Source organism: Lentinula edodes, assembly GCF_021015755.1.
Source record: "Lentinula edodes strain Le(Bin) 0899 ss11 chromosome Unknown C8R40scaffold_21, whole genome shotgun sequence".
NCBI lineage: Eukaryota > Fungi > Basidiomycota > Agaricomycetes > Agaricales > Omphalotaceae > Lentinula > Lentinula edodes.
Window position 1 is genome coordinate 113,044 of NW_025764327.1, and position 20,581 is coordinate 133,624.

The 20,581-nt window shown below is 45.7% G+C and overlaps 3 protein-coding genes across 3 annotated transcripts; 2 read left to right on the forward strand and 1 right to left on the reverse strand.

Annotated features, from left to right (window-relative positions):
- Positions 1–14,020: 14,020 nt before the first annotated feature.
- Positions 14,021–14,848, reverse strand: C8R40DRAFT_1070122 (uncharacterized protein; the record flags this gene model as incomplete). Its single annotated transcript, XM_046226197.1, has 6 exons — positions 14,021–14,086; positions 14,136–14,280; positions 14,340–14,497; positions 14,523–14,584; positions 14,663–14,712; positions 14,754–14,848. The coding sequence occupies 6 exons, from the start codon at positions 14,846–14,848 to the stop codon at positions 14,021–14,023; spliced, it is 576 nt and encodes a 191-aa protein (XP_046085405.1).
- A 1,165-nt stretch (positions 14,849–16,013) lies between these two features.
- Positions 16,014–17,779, forward strand: C8R40DRAFT_1265678 (uncharacterized protein; the record flags this gene model as incomplete). The annotated part of the gene is made up of 8 exons (XM_046233918.1): positions 16,014–16,042; positions 16,101–16,397; positions 16,458–16,548; positions 16,611–16,715; positions 16,778–16,844; positions 16,896–17,001; positions 17,067–17,361; positions 17,658–17,779. Exons 2-8 carry the CDS (start codon positions 16,383–16,385, stop codon positions 17,777–17,779), a joined length of 801 nt encoding a protein of 266 aa, XP_046085406.1. The 5' UTR covers positions 16,014–16,042; positions 16,101–16,382.
- Positions 17,780–19,158: 1,379 nt separating this feature from the next.
- On the forward strand, positions 19,159–19,858 carry C8R40DRAFT_307689 (uncharacterized protein). The gene is made up of 2 exons (XM_046234656.1): positions 19,159–19,335; positions 19,401–19,858. Exons 1-2 carry the CDS (start codon positions 19,261–19,263, stop codon positions 19,743–19,745), a joined length of 420 nt encoding a protein of 139 aa, XP_046085407.1. The 5' UTR covers positions 19,159–19,260; the 3' UTR covers positions 19,746–19,858.
- The last annotated feature ends 723 nt before the right edge of the window (positions 19,859–20,581 follow it).

Sequence of the window (20,581 nt, forward strand, 5' to 3'; positions counted from 1 at the left end):
CTCAGGCAAAGTAAAGGACAGACAGTTGCGGAATTCGCTCAGAAGTTCAAGGATATCGGAGATCGGACTGAAATGTCTGATATTGACTTGCGGGAATGTTTCTTCACAGCATTACTCCCAGAGATCCGACAACATCTCATCACCGTAAACATTGCCCAAGGAATTGCTCCGACTCTGAAGGAGGCAATCAAACGGGCCATATCGGTGGATGTCTACCTGCACGATCCCACCATGACTGGCCGGAACTCTGGATACCCTCCCACACATACCGCTCACACTACCCCTGCTGACCCCCACGCTATGGACATTGATGCAACCCACACTAGTAATGGGAATACTAGGGAGGCATTCCTAGCTCGCATGCGAGGACGATGCTTCGGCTGCGGTGCCCAAGGTCATGTCAAGCAAAACTGCCCACACCGAGAAACCACCTGCCGTTACTGTGGACGCCGAGGACATCTGGAAGCAGTCTGCCAAGACAAGTTCATGGGACTCGGACGAGACCGAGGCCGACACCAGCAACCTCGACGCCAACAGATATCCGCTATGGGACCCGCACCATTCTCCTTGTTCCCAAATGAATCCGTCCAGATCACTTCCTCGATCCCAACATCTGCTCCTGCACCCACAGCTGCTACTCCGAGCCCCCCTAACCAGGACTTTTCCAACCAGATTGGTCAAATAAGGGAATTACTTGATCGTGCTAACGCTATGTCCTCCTCGTCCTCTGGCTTTCAACAGGGTTTTTAAAGAGGGTACCCGCTTCGGCTGCACCGAGAGTACCCCGTAATCAGTTTGTTATGTTCGCTACTTCTTCGTATGACTCGCACCCATCATGTACAATATCGTCGATCCGGGAATTGAACTCCACTTCCCCACATTTCCGAATTCATGCGACACTAAGAGGAAGGAATCACAGTATAACAACTGCAGCCATGGTAGACTGTGGAGCTACCGCCCTGTTTTTAAACCAAGACTTTGCCACCCGGAACCATGTAAGATGTGCACCCCTTCATAAACCAATCGACATTTTCAATATCAATGGAACACCTAACCGAGCTGGACGGATAACCCATTTTGCATGCCTAGCACTTACAGTGGATAATCAAGAACGATGGATGGACTTTCTGATCACCAACCTAGGAGGTGAAGATGTCATCCTTGGACTCCCCTGGCTACGGAAGGTAAATCCGGAGATTGATTGGGAGAAAGGACGACTTTCAGTAAAGCCTCCCCAAGTAACGATAGAGGAAGTCCCAGACGAGGAGATCTTGTACTCTCATCTAGCCGCCACTCACACAGAAAGCCCGATCCTTGAACTCCCGAACCTGGAAACTCCCGCAGAACTCCCCCACATTGAGGTGCCACTAGAAGCGACCCTTGAAGAGAGCGAATCAGCAGCGGTGGAAGAACCACCAATACACCGAATTCGAGCCAATCATAAAACTCGCTGGGCATGGGTAAAAGCAGGAATTCTAGAGGAACAGACGGAGGAAGTCTGGTGCGCCGCAGGATTCACTTACTCCCAGCAGCTAGCAGAGGAAGCCAACCGAGACAAACCCGTTAAAACCTTCGAAGAAATGGTCCCTGAGCAGTATCGTGATTTCAAGAAGGTTTTCTCAGAATCTGCCTCCGAACGATTACCTGCCCACCAACCTTGGAACCATGCAATTGATCTCATACCTGGAGCACCGGCAACCATGCGTACCAAGATTTACCCCATGTCCCTAAACGAGCAGGAGGAGTTGGATCGTTTCCTAGAAGAAAACCTACGGAAAGGCTATATCGTCCCCTCAAAATCACCAATCTCATCACCGGTCTTCTTCGTAAAGAAGAAGGATGGGAAACTCCGTTTTGTACAAGACTACCGGAAACTGAATGAGTACACTGTGAAGAACCGATACCCTCTCCCATTAGTCGCTGACATCATTAGCCGACTTCAGGGAGCAAGATACTTCACAAAGTTTGACGTCCGCTGGGGTTACAATAACATACAGATTAAGAAGGGGCATGAATGGAAAGGCGCGTTCGCAACCACCCGAGGCTTGTTTGAGCCTAAGGTCATGTTCTTTGGTCTCACAAATTCCCCTGCCACGTTCCAAGCACTTATGAATGCTATATTTGCTGATCTCATTGCAGCCGGCAAGGTGGCAGTCTACCTAGATGACATCCTTATCTTCAGTAACGATCTCGAGGAACACCGACGAATGGTACGGGAAGTATTAACTCGGTTAGAAAAGCACGACCTCTATCTACGACCCGAAAAATGCGAATTCGAACAACAACAGATTGAATACCTCGGACTCATCATCTCAGAAGGGGAGGTGAGAATGGATCCAGTAAAAGTAGCGGCTGTTCGTGACTGGCCAGTCCCTACTAATCTTCGGGAACTACGAGGGTTCTTGGGATTTGCAAACTTCTACCGACGCTTTATCCAGAACTTTGCCAAAATAGCATGGCCTCTGAATGACCTGACAAAGAAAGACACCAGCTTTACCTGGACCGACATTCGACAGAAAGCATTTGACACCCTTCAAGAAGCCTTCATCTCCGCACCAATCCTTGCTCTATGGACACCAGACAGGCCTACTCGAATTGAGGTAGATGCATCAGGCTCTGCCACAGGAGGCGCCCTTATGCAGAAGCAAGACGATGGCCAATGGCATCCAGTAGCCTTCAGATCGGCATCCATGCAGCCAGCGGAACGAAACTACGAAATCTATGATCGAGAGATGCTTGCTATAATTGAAGCACTGAAGGATTGGAGGAACTTTCTAGAAGGACTCCCTCAACCGTTCGACATCATTATATTTACTATCGAGAGATCTTCCGTCTCCATGGACTTCCTCTTCACTTTAAATCCGACCACGGACCCCAGTTTGCAGCTAAACTCATGCGATCCCTTCTCGCTAGGCTAGGAATTAAATCAGATCTAACCTCCGGATACCGTCCTCAGTCCAATGGCCAAACCGAACAAGCAAATCAGGAAGTAGAGAAATACATCCGCCTCTATGTGGGACGACGACAAGATGACTGGGCAGAGCACCTTCCCATGGCGGAGTTTGTGATTAACTCACGGACCCATTCTGCTCTAGGCACGTCCCCGTTCGAGCTAACCTACGGCTATCTTCCCCTGTTCAATATCCCAGTTGGCCAACGCAGCGGTATTCCAGCTGTGGATGACTGTATACGGATTCTCCGAGAAGCGCGACAAGATGCCGGGGCTGCCTTACACCTAGGAAAGAAACAACAGAAGGAGGGATACAAACGCGGGAAGCGGAAAGCTCATCAATTTAAAGTTGGAGACCTAGTCTGGCTCAGTGCAGAGGACATTAACCTTCAGCTTTCCAGTGAAAAGTTAGGAGATCGACAGCTTGGCCCTTATCGCATTCTGGAGAAAATTGGCCCTTTAGACTACCGCCTTGACCTCCCCCTATCCCTAGATCGCCTTCATCCCGTCTTCCATGTGGATAAACTATACCCCTGGAAGGGTAACTCCATTAATGGCGAAATACCAACACCACCAGAGCCGGTATACTTAGAGGATGAAGATGAACTGGAATACGAAGTAGAGGAGATCTTAGACAGTCGGGTTTGATGGAAGAAGTTGGAATATTTGGTTAAGTGGAAAGGTTACGATGCAGGGCACAACTCTTGGGAACCCGCAGCCAACCTCAGTCGAGCACCAAAAATTGTTCGGGCCTTTCATAAAAAACACCCAACAGCGGCAAAACCTTGACCATCGAGGGCAATGGTCATAAGGAGGGGGGTAATGTCATAAAGTACGCAGCCCCTATCATTTTCCTTTTCTCACCGTCTCGACGCCTTTACTTGTACGATACATCATCCCATCACTGTCAAACCCCCATCGATTACTGATCCACCTGACCCATCTTCTCTTTCTACTGGCTTCCACCACCTTCCTTGTTCCTAAACTGTACAGTATTACATCGTTGCTTCTCGCAGACCGGATTATGTATATATAGCCAACCCTCCACAGCCTGGTCCCTTATCTTGACCTCTCTGTCATTATCTGGGACCAGGTATGTGCTTACTTACTACTACCTATGACTACGATACTCAATATATCTCTGTCATTATCTGGGACCAGTTCGCCTCTGCTCCGCTTAGTCGCTCCGCCTCACTGACCAGCTTAGTCACCCCACTTCCTGCTCCATTAGTCACTCCGCCTCTGCCGCTTTGTGACAGGAACTAGCAGCCTGGTTCGACTTTCGAGCTTTTGTCGTGTTTCCACGAGATAAGGCGCTCTTTTGTTTCTTTGATTCGAGTTTGGAACTGGAAGGTCGTTCCGTTGACGTCACCGACATTTTGTCGCAACGAGTCCGTTCAGTGACGGGAGAGCTTGGTATAATGTAAGACCTGGGTCAGAATAGGTCTTAGGGTAGGTTTTGGTGTAAGGAGTTTATGTTGTAGCGTGCTAGGAGCAGGCTGGAGCTCGAAGGGAGCTACGGAAACCGCGACCAAGGACAGGAATGACCTAGTAGTGGCTGGGATAGAGAGATGTGACCCTTGAAGGGGTTCCTGTAAGGTCCAGGGAGGTCCCTAAGGCGTAGGTAGGAGAGGTAGAGGTACGGAACCTAGTAGCGTTGCGTAGAAGGAGTTGTACTCACTAGAACGTCAACGTAAGATCGAATAGGTTGTAGAGAGAATGGGTCTTGAGTGTATAAGCTCCTGAGAAGATATACGCCCGGGAGGGGAGGTCCCGGGAACTGGGGCTTAGAGGTGGACATCCTCGAATGTTGGAGGTGGTAACGGAGAAGCGGCACGTAGTTCGATGTAGGGGGTAGCTTCGACGTTACCTAGATCGAGGTCCCAGAGCTTGTAGAGCAATTGGGGAGCTCGAGGAGGTTTTGGGGAGGTTGGCTCACCAAGGCATTAGGTGTTGGGGAGCTTTAGTATTGTTCGAGGGAGCTCGGAGACTCACTCGGATTGCTTAGACGTGAAGTAAAAGCTTATATTGAACCGTATAGATGGTCGTTGAGACAGTAGACAAGAGTAGAGAGAAACAGAGAGTAAAGAGAAATCTGTATGGTTAGCAGGTACAAAGGGACAGGGACTGGACCTATGCAAAAGGGTGTGTGTTCAAAATATACCAAGCTAGGGCTTGGGGATGTTGCGGAGCTACTTAAATAGGTACGGGAAGTGAACAAGGGAACATCGGGGAATCTAGAGGGCATGAGGCATATAGTCGAGAGAGGCAGATGATTGAGATTAGTACTTGATGGGGTTAGTGGTAGGACGCATGTATGATTGTCAGGTTGTTTTGGTAGGTACCCCAGGGAGGTGCAGACTGTCCTGGGGAGGTCTTGGGGAGGTGCAACAATGGATAGGGAGTGTGTGAACGTGTGCCGGGTGTTGGGGCTGGTCTGGTTGCAGTCAGGGCATGACAAGGCCCGAGGCATGGACTTCACACTATCTCTTACTGCCATTGCTGCTGATTATAATGTGATTATATTCTAACAGGTTATGGGCCCCGCCCTAACCTAAATAAACAAGAAATATGGTGCATACATTGATTTATGTCATTAAGGACTAACCCTCCTCGCAAAGCCGATAACCATCCAACCAAGCCAACTGCAGCTTGTGCTCATAGGGAGCATATTTTCGACAAAGACAACGTCAAGGATTGGTACCACAATCCCGACAGCAGCAAATACAGAGTTTGCAAAGATCAACCTTGTCCAAACAGATATGACAAAATAACAACTGGTTATATCCCCAGCTTTGGTAGACTTATCGACAGAAAGCAAGAAGACCTTGTACTTGGACGAGGAGCACCCCCAGAGCCGATTGCATCATCATCATCATCCCAGAAACCACAGGGTACGCCAGAAGCAGCACCAGCTCCAGAACCAGAATATCCTGTATTCCCACCACCTAGCCCAGTACTAGACCGACCCTCATCACCAATATCTTCACTACCAAGATCTTCGCCACCTCCACCAGATCCGGAAGACCCAGATCCAGAAAGTGACAACGACAACAACAATATGTCTAAAGTATTCAAAGCCTTTGACAAGGTATCTACACTTAAAAGTGATGGATCTAACTGGGACACGTGGAAGAATTGAGTGGAGCTAGCCACCTGATCAATTGGATTCTCAGATCACCTCACATCTAATCCAAAAGATGACACTGAAGCATGGGAAGCCAAGAAAGACGACGATGGAAATTTATTAAATGCCATTGTGGGCCGCCTATCAGACCAGATCTATAGGCGATACAAGAATTACAAAAACGTGTTTGATGTATGGAAAAATCTGCTGAGTGATTTTGATTCAAAAAGTGCTCTCACTGAAGCGCACTTACAACAACAGCTCCATTCCATACACTGCCATGAACCATCAAAGGTTAATGAGCATTTGGATAAATTGTTGGAAATCAGGGACAGTTTGGAGGCGCAGAAAATCACCATTCCCGAGGAAATGTTCAATAACACAATTATTGCTTCCATCCCAAACATATTCAAACCAACAATCAATGCATTGGTAGTGGTTGCAGCAAGGATGTCAGTCCCGCTGACCACAAGGGAGCTAGTTTCGACGATACATGCAGAAGCATCAGGTCACACCCGAGGACAATCTGGAAAGAAAGAATCTGCAAACTATGCTGGCGGAAATTTCAACTGCAGCAGGGGTGGATTTAACTGAAATCGGGGAAACTCCAGAGGCCAGTCCAGGGGCAGAGGAAATGGTAATAGAGGAGGAGGTCAAAGTTGACCAAACTCTAACAATTGCGGTGGAAAAGGTCATTTCACTAATAAATGCAGCTCGCCGAAGCAACAACAGGCCAACGAGGCCCAAGAGAGTTCTCAGAAGAAGGAGAAAAACCAACCATCTGGGAGCGGCAGTAATAGTTGGAGATCAAAGAATTAAGAAGTGGGATCCTCAGCCACCATTGAGGAAGTACCTGAGTCATTGTGGGCAGCCGTGGAAGTTACCACAACTACGTCACAGGAAATATTTAATTTTTCCGAAATTGCTAATAATTATGAGACAGCAGTGGAGCAATTCTGTTCGACTCAGGATGCTCATCCCACATGACCCCACTTCAGGACACTTCGCATGTAATTATCCAGGCAGCTAACGCCGAGACTTTCACATCCAACACTGCCGGAAATCTCCAGATCGATCTTCCAATCAACTGTTAAGATCATGTACACCATGAAACCGTGCCAAAGCCACAAGGTGTCTAAGTGCGGAAGACGAATGGGACAGTAGTGAAGTTATTAACAACACCGCCGTTACGCCGTTAGTCCCCGGAGATCAAGAGTATAAGAGGGAGGAGCTAAGTAGCAGCCAAGTCGGAGCGGCGGTATTGCCAGTGACGAGGAGCGGGCCAAAGAACTTATAAGTCCAAAGGCTGTAGAGAGAGTACTTCAAGGCGTTGAGCCTGAAGACTTAGAGAGGATCTAAGTTGATAATTAAACTGAGGAACTACAGTAGCGTACAAGCAGTATTTATACCTACGGAGCGGCGCAACGGTGCGGAGCGCCAGACTAGCTGCTAGGAGTTATACGTGTAGTCCTGCAGGGTAAAGTAAAAGACAATAAGGAGGGACTAGAATGAAAGGGTATGTGTAGCGAGACAGAACAATAAGGAAAGATTACAATAAAGGTGGATCTTTGGAATACCGAGCGGCGGAATGGAGGCCCGAGGCATGGACTTGACAGGATGTATATAAGCTAGAATACTTTGTACGTTGTAGTCAAGCTTGAAATCAAGTGTACCACCTTATCCCACTCTTTAATATCTCTTTTACCTTTGCTTCCGAGCTGCTCCGGACTCCCGGATCACAGGAACACCATCTAGGCTACTCATCTTGACACTATATCCTTGCCATTATATTCCCGGGGACACAACAGTGTGTGAAGGGTGTTGCTAATAGCTTCACCGACGTCCCACTCCCAGTGTGTACTACAGGCCAGTACTCGGCTCCGGACCTCGGAGTTATCCTGGGCCATTTCCGGTCCATATCCGACCTCAGAACCTCTATAGTTATTGACCTGTAGGCACGGTCTTGTCAAGAAGCTGGTCTCCATACATCCATGTGAAATACATCACCAAATTTCTCCGCTTTCGGGGATGTTTGAATTTTGGAGATCGGAAATCTGGCAGCTTTAGCAAGCATGCAAGTTCGGCATTCGGGTTCTTCCATCTGCTTAGGATCTAACTTGATCCCGTGAACCTGGTTTGATTTGAACATATGTTTGACATAAGCATAGTTCTGGTGGCCAGCGATGCAGTGTGCTTCATAAAGTGAAACCATCCTGGTTGCCTTCCCGGCATAGGCATATTCTGCTCTTGGAATCTGGTAGAGACCATCTGTTTTGGGAACAATTCCAATCGTCTCCCCCTGTCTATTGATGATCTTAAGAGTTCCCTCTTTGATTACCATCACATATCCTGCATTGTCGAGTTTACCCAATGATACAAGTGTGTTAGGCGTGTTGGGGCATAGGAGAGTGTTTTGGAGTGTAAGTGATTTCGAAATTCCATCATCGTTGATGTCAAGTCCATGCCTCGGTCCTCCATTCCGCCGCTCGGTATACCAAAGATCCACTCTTATTGTAATCTTACTCTTATTGTTCTTTCTCGCTACACATACCCTTTCGTTCTAGTCTCTCCTTATTGTCTTTTACTATACCCTGCAGGTACTACTCGTATAACTCCTAGCAGCTAGTCTGGCGCTCCGCACCGTTGCGCCGCTCCGTAGGTATAAATACTGCTTGTACGCTACTGTAGTTCCTCAGTTTAATTATCAACTTAGCTCCTCTCTAAGTCTTCAGGCTCAACGCCTTGAAGTACTCTCTCTACAGCCTTTGGACTTATAAGTTCTTTGGCCCGCTCCTCGTCACTGGCAATACCGCCGCTCCGACTTGGCTGCTACTTAGCTCCTCCCTCTTATACTCTTGATCTCCGGGGACTAACGGCGTAACGGCGGTGTTGTTAATAACTTCACTACTGTCCCATTCGTCTTCCGCACTTAGACACCTTGTGGCTTTGGCACGGTTTCATGGTGTACATGATCTTAACACATCCCAAATACAGTAGTCATAAGACCTCAATGAAAGCTCGGAATAATAAATAAGTCACAAGGTAATTACTCCGAAGTCCGGCCGCTCCGGGCCGGGCCGGGAAGTGTATGGGTGAATTGCATGCATATGACACTTCTGTCCAGACGCTAAATCATTATGTTTATGCATTGACAGTCATCGATGAAGCAACCAGTTGGTTGGAGGAACCGTTAATGAAGGGCAAAGATGAGGCTTTCGCTCAATATGTAATACTCCAAACCGGTCTCCAAACTCAATATGGCGTAATGGTCAAGAAACTCCACTCTGATTGAGGGGGAGAATCTCTCAGTGGTGAATTCACAGCATACCTGGAACGATTAGGCACTAAACATAGCCTTACGGTACATGACACTCCGGAACACAATGGCATAGCGGAACGCAGTCACAGGACGCTACTCAATGGAGTACGCAGCCTCATGATATAATCCGGATTGCCCAAATGGCTTTGGGGATTTATGATGGGGTACACAGTGTATGTATGGAACAGGACACCAAAGAAGGCAAATGGTATGATTTCTCCATGGGAGAAACGATTTGGCACAATCCCCGACATCTCCAACTTCCACATCTTTGGAAGCACGGTCTATGTTAAACGTGAAAAGGAGCCTGGGAAGCTTGACCCTCAAGTGCAGGAAGGACGATGGGTAGGCATTGAGCCAGAGTCCAATGGTTACTTCATCTATTGGCCAGATTGCCGCACAGTCTCAACGTAATGTGCAATTCTCTGATAGGCAGATCCCACCCGTTGAGGGGGAGGATCAGGATTTGGGAAATCTGGAAACATTGGTCACTGAGTCGGACCAGCCTATCATACCAGTACCGGAGGAAATAGCTGAACCCATCAACCCAGATATAATCACAGGAAAACACGTCAGGAAGCTGACCAAGAAAATCCAGGACTTCATCAATGGACTTGGAGAGCCAAACCAAGAGCTCAGGCATCTTACAGCATCACTTGGTCAAGTAACAGGTGAAATCATTGCTGACCCCACATCAGTTGCAGAAGCAATGCGACGTCCCAATTGGTCTCAATGGCGGGAAGCCATAAATGAGGAAATCCAAAGATTACAACAGTGCGGGACATATGATATTGTCATTCCACCTGATGATGCCAACATCCTCACATTGAAATGGGTATTCAGGACCAAGCGCGATGAACAAGGAAAAGTCACAGGCCACAGAGCCAGACTAGTGGTACAAGGTTTTAACCAGATACCAGATGAAATGTTCGCATCAGTCACAAAGCTAGCAGCAGCTTGAGCCATTCTCAGCACAGGAGCCGAACAGAACATGTTCATCCACCAGATGGACGTCAAATCGGCATAATCTATATGGCAAACTGGACGACAATGAACAAATGTATAATACATGAAGGCACCACCAGGTGTCGACATTGAAGTTAAAGTAGGACAAGTGCTTAAACTCAAGCTCGCCCTCTATGGGCTTAAACAAGCTGGTCGCTGTTGGTACATGAGATTCAGGGAGATCATGACATCAGTCGGTCTCACCAGGTCAAATTTCAATCATGCTGTATTCTATTGAACTGACCCTTTTTGTATCATATTCATCCATGTCAATGATATGACTATGCTTACCAAGACTATGGCTGTAATGGACACTCTAAAGAAGAAGATCAGGGACCAGATCGAAGTCGTCGATTCTGGAGAGATCCACTGGTTACTAGGGATTGAGATCCGCTGATCTCTACATACACGGTCCATTCACTTATCCCAAAGGGCATATATTGACGCAATCCTATCTCAATATGGATTTGCAGATGTCAAACCCCTTTCCATCCCATTCGATCCACACATACATCTTACCAAGAACCAGATGCCAACTACCGCTGAGGATATCACATACATGTGCGACAAGCCCTACAGAGAAGCTGTTGGCGCCCTACAATACTTATCAGTAGCAACTCGACCCGACATTACTTATGCAGTCGGCATACTGGCAAAGTTTTTGCAAACCCCCGGAATTACTCACTGGAATGCTGTAAAGCGTGTTTATGCATGCATATCTCAAATACACCCGAGACCTATGGCTTACATTCGGAGGAACACAAGCAGAAATCAAAGGATACACGGACGCTGACGGAATGTCCCAGGAGGATAGACATGCTATCTCAGGATACGTTTTTATACTCAACGGAGGAGCAGTGTCATGGTCATCCAAGCGACAAGATACCATCTCATTATCAACCACGGAAGCTGAGTATATTGCTTTGACTCACGCTGCCAAGGAAGCAATTTGGTTTAGGAACCTCTTATCGGAATTCTTTGGCCCTATCACAAAACCAATCATTCTCAAAGCTGACAACCAATCTGCCATCACTCTTGCTAAAGATGATTGCTTCCATGCCCGAACCAAACACATTGACATTTGGTACCATTTCATCTGATATGTCATCGAAGAAGGAAAGATCTGCCTTGTTTACTGCCCTACAGAGGACATGACTGCAGACATCTTTACAAAGGCGCTTCCATCTCTTAAGGCCAAACACTCCGCTGCGTCCATGGGACTAATAAAGGTTTGAGGGGGAGTGTTAACATTTGATGACTCACATACCATCTATGGAACATTGTTCTCATATTACTAACTACTATCTCACTATCATGTTATCAATCTGACCACCGTGTACTATTACTCTAGGACTACCAGTAGGATACATCATATTGTACTTCCTTTCTCTCTCGCTATGTTTAGCTGTAACATGACATTGTCTACCTTGTACTTGTATATAAACTTGGAGTATTCACCTCATTGAACAAGCAGTCCTCTCTACTCCTTCATCGTCTGATCTGTGTGATCAACTACAGTGCTGTGTGCACTCTATCTCTTACTGCCATTGCTGCTGAATATAACGTGATTATATTCTAACAGCAGGCTCACACGCACATGATTTTTTGCATAGCCACAGTATTTTCAAAATTTTCGAGTTCCAGATGGATAATGAACTCAGCTGTAAGGTGAACGAGGTTCAGATGAAGGAGAGTCTGGTCTAGTCTGTTCAGGAAGAACAAGCAAAATAAGAGGTGAAGCCTAGGCTAACAGTCACCAAAAAAGAATCCGGAAAAAGCAACGCCAAGAATTCTGCCTTCATCTTGAAGGTCTTTCAGCATTTGAGTTGCAAGTCACAGTGAAGAAATGCAAGATATACAATATACACTATTGACAGAGATAACAGATCATCAGCATAAACTGGCTGGCAAAGTGCAAGTTGTCTTTGGGTACCGATATTCTTCCACTCACAAACACACATTGATGTTAATCATTGTCAGCACAGCTCATGGGTTACCAAGTTATCAATGTAACATTGATTCTCACTGGGTTCTCACATTTGCTCTTCCCAGTTCTCTCTAGTCCTCTCCTTCCCTACTATCATGCCAGTGGAATTTGAAAATGCCTTTACAATAGTTGTATTATTCTCGGCTTTGGTAGACTTATAGCATGACATATTAGTATGCATTACATCTACTTTTTACTACCAAAACTTGTTTTCATTGAGAGTAATAGAGATCCCATCTCGCGCCTGGGGTGTTTAAAAAAACCAGTCACATCAAATGTCACCAATTTGCCACTGAAATTGATGCAGGAGTTGCAGGAGAATGTCACAAAAAGTCACACATCTCCATCTTCAACCTCTTCAACCTTGAATATTGCCCCGGATAACTTCAGAAAATGTGTTCCACTGAACTATGGAAGGCATATTCATTCACACATGCATACACATTTCTAAGTACTTTAAGCTATTATGCTTATAAAATAAAGTGATTCTCAAGAATTTTGCAAACCTGACAGTCCAAAGGGTTTATGCAATGACATCTCAACTGTTTTTCTCACAGAAAAAGCACAAACTAGGTATTTTGGGTATTCATAATGCAATCCCAAAGCATAGATACAGTAATAAGAAAGGAGAAACATCTACAGGATATGTTTTCAAACTTCCCTGGCTTTTCAAAGCTGGCAGGCACAATAATAATATAATGCTATGATGATACAAATCCCGACCGGACACATTATAGTGCATTGCCAGTTGGGGACATTATAGGACATTATCCATTTCTGCTTTGAATGGTACATAGCCTATCAGCTGCTTATATTTTCTATATGTACTTTTTTGAAACTTGAGCATCATGTGGAGATAGGGAGAGGTCCATATCAATAGAGAAAAAAATCAACAAAAGGTCAAAATCCAGTAACGAGACTACTGACTATAAAAGCCTCCTGCAAATTTTACAATAAACAGGAAGCCTTTCTTCTTTCACCACTTTCTTCCCCCTTCTTTCTTTGCTGGTCAAAGAAAGTGACTTGTAAGCGCACATGCTGACAATTCATTGCAAACAGACCTATCTAATTTCTCCTGTAGTTCATCCAACGCCGGTTGTTTACCCACCCCCAATTTGTGTCTTCAATCGCTGAAACCCTTATTGTTCAACCCTCTAAGGACTCCAGCTATCTAGTATGCACAGTCTTCCTTTAAAGCTGGCTGTACCTCCCCGACCAACCCTTTTTTTGTAGTTGTTTGTTTAACCCTCATTCAGTATCCGCGGTGTACTTCCTCAAGACTACTTGGAAGTATTGTCCTTATGTACAGTACTCCATGCAAAAATAATTTCCTTTTATGGTTGTAGTTTTGCCTTATTTGGCCAAATGTAACAGTGAGTTGAACTGAATTGATTAAATGTGACTTGCATGAGACCTTAATAGACACCACCATGACTATGTGACTGTTCATCCTACGTGCCACTTAGCTTCTTTGCTTCAAATGTGATACCTTCTTTATGCCTTCCATATGACTGTCAACACACACTACTACTCACACGTTCCCTCCCTTTCATCATTGTTTTTGTCGTTTTCAATATTCATTCCCTTCATTCATTTCCTGGCATCTTCTTCATCATCTTCAAACTCGAGACGTCACTTGAGGGTTGGCTGCATTCTGATATTCAGGGACTGCGGTTTAACCTTTTCCTTGAGCCATTTCTGTGCAAAGTCAGTTGTTTTCTTCGATCAATCCTTTATGTTTACTCACTTTTGTGTGAGTTGCATCCAAAAGTGTAATATTGCCAAGTAATAATCTTGCCTTCAACTCACTTCCTCTTCCAAATGTGACCCTACTGAAGGCAACATATACTATATCACCCACGTGCAGTCTCTGAGGTGGTATGCGGACAGTTCTTCAAAATCAGTGAGTTTAGTCTTACAAGTCATTTTGTGTGATGCTAACCTTACTTACTTTTTGTGTCCAGTAGCATCTATCCACTCTTCTCCATAGAGTACTACATTCTCCTCTCCATATACAAACATTCCATTTGTTGCATTCATTCTCTTGATGAAGGCATTCTTGTCCATCTCCGGATTCACCGTGGTTGGATTCATATATGGGGCCTCTACCTTTGGAGTGAATATCCTGTTCAACATCTCGAGCATTGGTCATTCCGTTGTGCCCTTCATGGCCATTATCTTCAGGCCAGGTATGTGCTGCAAGAAGAGGGTGTGCATGTCATACGTGGAGTCTACTACATCCTTCGCGAAGTTTAGGATCCCCAATCCACTCACGGTGATGGATTGTCATAGGTGTTGCAGTCTTTTCTTCATGCTGGCCGACACTGGTAAGTAAATCACCTGTTACTTCAATTATACCACTCACAGTCCACTGCGAATAGGTGGAAGTTTCTTATCCTTGAGTACTCCTTGCATATGCAATATTACCTCAAAAATTCCATTCGCATCACTCTGGTTCATTTGCCAACAACTAGGTTCCTCAAACTTGTGTATCTCTATGCTGTCGTCCCATCCTTCTCTCTATCATCTTGAGTCAGTAACACATGCTCATCTCGGTAAGTATCATTCAAACTACCTCAAGGAAGCAACTAATATGGGGCCGGATCTCGTTTCCCAAACATATCGTTCTCATTTTATTCAACGCCTCTGCTGTGATTTATTCCAGATCTAACAATTAATTATGTTTATTATTATTATTTTTCATTCTATACAACCAAATTACAGCGTGTTCGGAAAATGATGACAATTGCGAAACTTTCATCAGCCCATAAAATAAAATAAAATAAAAAGGTACGCGTCGGCTACCGAAGAAAATTTGCCCAAACAAGAAAGCACTTAATGTTGTCCTGATTGCTATTGAAAACTATCCCATATCTAATGGCTATATACAAGTAGAGGTTGTTCCTAGAGCTCCAGAAATAATCACTAGGATGAGCTGAAGTAGTTCCAGACACCCCACACCCCTCCTGGACCTTTGTGCTATCATTGCAGATGCCCGGCCATCTGCAAAACCTGGATGTTCGCGAGAGCAAGGGTACTAACTGGAGAGCGCTATCCAGCGCTGAAAGCACTCCCAGCTGGACACTGCTGTCAGCTGCTTTCGAGCTCTTAGCCGAAAATACAGGTTTTACAGATGCCTGCTGCATCTTTCCCTGGCTGATCAGGTAAAAATCTCATACAAATGTGCAGTATCCGACGCATAAGCTCGAGTACCTTTTTTTTTTATTTTTTTTTTTGAGGAAAAAAAAAATCGCGTCTGTCATCATTTTCCGAACACGCTGTAAAACAACCAGCCGAGTTTTGCCATGCACAGATGTGCAGTGGCTTACAATCGCATGTACACTCTGCTGAAAGGTACTCCGCAATTCAAATATCTATCAGGTAACGGCGGTGTGGATTGACAAAAAAATACAGAAAAGCACAAAAAGCTAAATGTTTCAGTGTTCACGGCGCTCAAACTCATACTGTGGACTTGCGAATTCACTTCCTTGCCGAAGCAATAATGGAGATTTGTGCAGTTCTCCGAGAATTCTGCTAACCATTAATACTCAGAGGCAGTTGGCCTGAGCTGTGAGATTGAGCGTTGAAAGTTGAAACGTAGAACGGGTTTTTAGACGCCGGTCGTCTTTGGGCTTACCCATTCTTACAGCACTTGTAAGCACGAGCCATCGCTTGCCGTCGCAGGCCATCGCTCTTCACCTGCTCTCCACAGCTCTCCACTCTCCTGTGGAGATACAAATTCCAACGGAACGTCTGATCACAGGGATCCCAATTTTCTTCCAGGTACTACGCGGTACTTTCCTGTCTCGGTAATTTCCCTTAATTTCCTGTGCTCTATATATGAATCGGAATCAAGTGAATTGACTGTGAATGATAGGGATAAAGGGAGGCTTAGGAAGGCGCAGGGAGATGCAGGGAGATGCAGGGAAAGGTAGGACCTGAACTCGGAAGAATATCAAAATCCGTCGGTCGATAGTGGCTGACAGCGGACGCTATGTACCAGGCTGAGGTAAAGTACACTAACCTCCTTTGAATACGGCTAATACTGATCGCGACAATGACTAATAAGCCCATACAAAAGAAGGCCTTTCACCCGCCTCACCTTCCCCACCCCCTCCTTTTCTTTGCTGGTCAAAGAAAGAAATTTTCTAAGCCCTCTGGTGAGTACACATACCGTCTGACAATTTGCCACAGATGAGTCTGATTAAGCTACGACTCGCAGTTCTACATCCAACGCTGGTCGTTGACCGCTATCAATTCGTGTCTTTATTCACCGAATCTCTCGTCATTAAACCCTCCCACGACTCGAGTGATTCTCCCTTTCCTTGTATGTACAACTAAATTTTACTCGCATTAGAGCTCCTTTATGACCCGTCTTTCCTTTCATAGTTCCTCCAACCCTCATCGACAAGCCCAGTATCCGCGGTGTCCGAGTCCTTCCTTGTTACCTATCAAAGTAAATCATGTCAATTCCGTCCCTCCCGTACTGTCTAACGAATGCCCGTAGACGTTATTCGAGCCCTGCCCCTCTGCCCTTTATGCGTCTGAATCTTACCTTCCTCACCACCATCGCGCTGGTGTCCTTTGCATATGCGGTCCCTGTTCCTCGTGAGGTCGGTCACTAAATTCTCCTTCTGACAAACGGCTATAACCTGATTATACCTAACTTGTATTTCAGGCTACCAGCCTACAACTACGTTCCGATCCATTAAAGGTGATACGCGTAAGCGTCACCTACGACCCTGAGGGGCTCATGGTGGACCAAGGGGACAGTGGAGCGGCTCAACTCCTGATGAAAGTAGCTATCAATAATGCAATGGTTCCAAAGTTTACACGAGTCACCGATGAGGCTTTCCAATTTGAAACAACCGGCTTGAAGGACAAGGACAAGGCAAAGTTTACGCTTGAGGTAGAGGAGAAGAAAGGAAAGACGAAAACCTACAAAGGGGGGGAATTGAAGATTGATACGAACCGTATGTTTGTTAGCAAAGAGCCAAAGTAAACACGTGGATGGGTTTTTGTTTGTTGTCCGGCTTGTTGATACTATGTACTTGACTTGTCATGACTTCAATGCACTGGAATACCCACCCGCATATTCTTGAAGGTGTTGCAGTATTGGGAGGATGAATTCAAGAAAACATATTCAACCACGTACTTCTTTTGTGAACTATATATATGTACTCTTGGCGTAACCGATACATAACTAGATTTCGACTGCAGATATCCCTTGTGATGCTTCAATCATTCTTTCTGATTACTAATTTCTAAGCTCTGCTGACGGACCCGAGGTACACGCGCCCGGAGTGCATTCGGAATGGGAGAGAATGGGAGACCATTTTACACGTCCCCAACGTCCTCAACTTCAAAAATTACTGCACCGCACGCACCTAGGATAGAACAGAATACCCAGTAATGTGTAGGTAGTGTTCCCTTCGTGACTCACGCCCAAGCTCGCGAAGAGTGTTTTGACCCGATCAAGAAAGAGTCTGCAAGTATTGAGCCGCGGTAGTAGAAGGCAATATTCACAAGAATGCGCGGATACGTGGTTGTGTGTATAAATCGCCGAGGTCAACGGTATCGATACAAGAAGAATCCGGGATGGAGAATGTTAGAACGAGCATAAACGAGAAGCGCAAACTTGTGGACTTGCCGGGACTTCAGCTCATAAACCCAAGACGATTGACTCGTCACTGATTCATTCCTAGTTGCCCAAAAAGGCGAAACGAGAATCAAGTAGGATTTTTTCCGTCTATCCTAAACCCGAGCTTGTGGTGTCCAACTAGATGAATCGAACGAAACTCGTTGTGTATTCAAGCGTCGGTCTTCTTCCATCTTTCCACTTCAGATAGGAATCACGTCGGACAGCCGTTGCTGTTTGTTTTCGAGAATAGATTATATGCGTCCAACGGGTGCGTATTCTGGTAATTAAAATCGACTGATGACACCTAAATAAAGAATACAGTATCTCACTTACTGGCAGTGGTATGACAATTATTCAGCATTGATATTGAACCACTGCTGTCGCTGGGACGCGCTCTTGCTTGATACAGCTCAAACTCAAGCATTGGGGAGATCAAACCATTGAATGTTCATAATTTTTTATCCGCTTTTCCTGCGGGAGGACTCGCCGCTCAGCTCGCTCCTTCCCTGACATTGGTTGTCCTATGGAGGGATACAACAACCATACAAATTCCGACGGCGCATGCTTGTGTTTCCCTGTACTGTACCCTTCCTGTACCAGATATGAGTTCTGCATCAGGACCTATCAGGATCTGTCAGGGGTGTCAATTAGAATCAAAGGAAGGACGTTCCCTGACGTTCCCTCGACGTGCCAAACGAGAACTGAACAGGGAGGAACAGGGAGGAACGAATCTGAACATCAGAGTTCGGCCAGACTCGCTACACTAAAATGGCTTTATGACTACTATAAATGCTACCTGACAATTCCAAATACAAACTGGAAAGCCTTTCTCCTTCCACTTACTTTCCCTCCCTTTCTTTGCTGGTCGAAGAAAGTGATTTGTGAGTATACATACTAACCGACATTTGCTGCAGACGAACTCAGCTAACCTGATTCGTAGTTCATCCAACGCTAGTCGTTTAAACACCAACCCTCATCCTTTATCGCCCGAGAGTCTTGTTCTTCAACCTCCCGCAATTCAAGCTATCTAGTATTAGTATGTACAGTTTACCTTCATAGCTGGCTGCGCCTGAGCTCCCTGCCCAATTCAATTTCCATAGTTCCCTCCACTCTCGTCATCAAGCCGTCGTTCATTCTCAACTCATCGCCGTCTGAGTTCGTCACTTCCCTTCGTGTGACTTTTCGTGATTGTCCAAGGGATACCCGCAGATATTATTCGAGCTTGCCCCTCATGCGTCTAGATATTGCCTATCTCACCACCATTGCGCTAGTGTCCTTTGCATATGCGGCACCTGTTGTTCGCAGAGTCAGTTACCAAATCCTTTGAACGAATGACAATAATCTGACCTTCCTCAATCCCGCATTCTTCAGAAAGTTCACGGGCCATTCCCGGTGAACAACGTGACCGTTGTCTACGACCCCAGCGATGTGATGCCAATAATCGGCGAATCGGACCGAGAAGCTTGTATGAAAGAAGCCATCCAGAAGTACATGAAGGAGGTGATGGCCTCAACGTTTCAACAAGCCCCGGATGACTCCTTTCATTTTAAAGAAACGGCAAGTGAAGATAAGAAGATGAAGGGCACGGCAGTGTTTTCAGTTGAGGTGGTGGAGGAGGAGGGGAAGAATGGGAAGCCGCCGAAGAACAAGACATATGAAGGAGGTGAACTGGGTTATAATGCGTACCCTGTGATGGTTTTCAAACGCCCTCATTAATCGTTATGATGATATCAATTCATTCGGTTCAGCTCCTTATTACGGCTTGTCGTCATGGATGTATTACTATATTGAAAACCAAAGGAAAAAATCTACCAGAATCTACCTGTGTCGATGGACTACATATACTTACATATACTCTGAGGCTTAATGCCACGAACCCCTAGCACGATGCTTCTATCAGTCTTTTTGGTCTTCATTTCCAAGTTAATCTGCTGAGGATAGCTCAAGGGTATAGAGTCCCACACGAACTCGAAGTGCGACTAAACTCGACAAGATCCACAGCGGCATGGTTTTCCCTGTTCCTAAAGCTCTGGTTTGAACCACAAATTGCTACGGATATCAGCATGCATCATGTAGATTCAAAAAGGGAATCTCGTACAAAGGGAGAAACTGGGAGAAATTAAGTGGCGTACTAGCCGTAGAACCGTATCCCGTGGCAAGTGAATATTTGAGCCTCCATTGTGGACACTCAAGCATACCCCGCATTGAATTCTTCTTGTTTTCAAAATCCTTATGGCGCGAAGATACACCAAACGGCTGATCGGATTGACGAAAACGGAAGAGCATTGTGGCTGTGCTACAAAACGCTTCAAATCCCTGGGATTTATTTACGAACCAAGAAAATACATAAAACCGCAAGAAATTCATTTCCAGAGAGTAAATAGCATATTCTACCAGCAGAAGAAAGATAGGCGAAAAAAATGAAGCAGAAAAGGCTGCAGAAAATTAATACCAATCTTCCAACGAAAAAGAGGCTCCATTTCCATTTCCCGCGGTTCGAGATCTGTGCGTGAGTATTCTGAGACAATGGCACGTGCACATCTTCCGTCGAA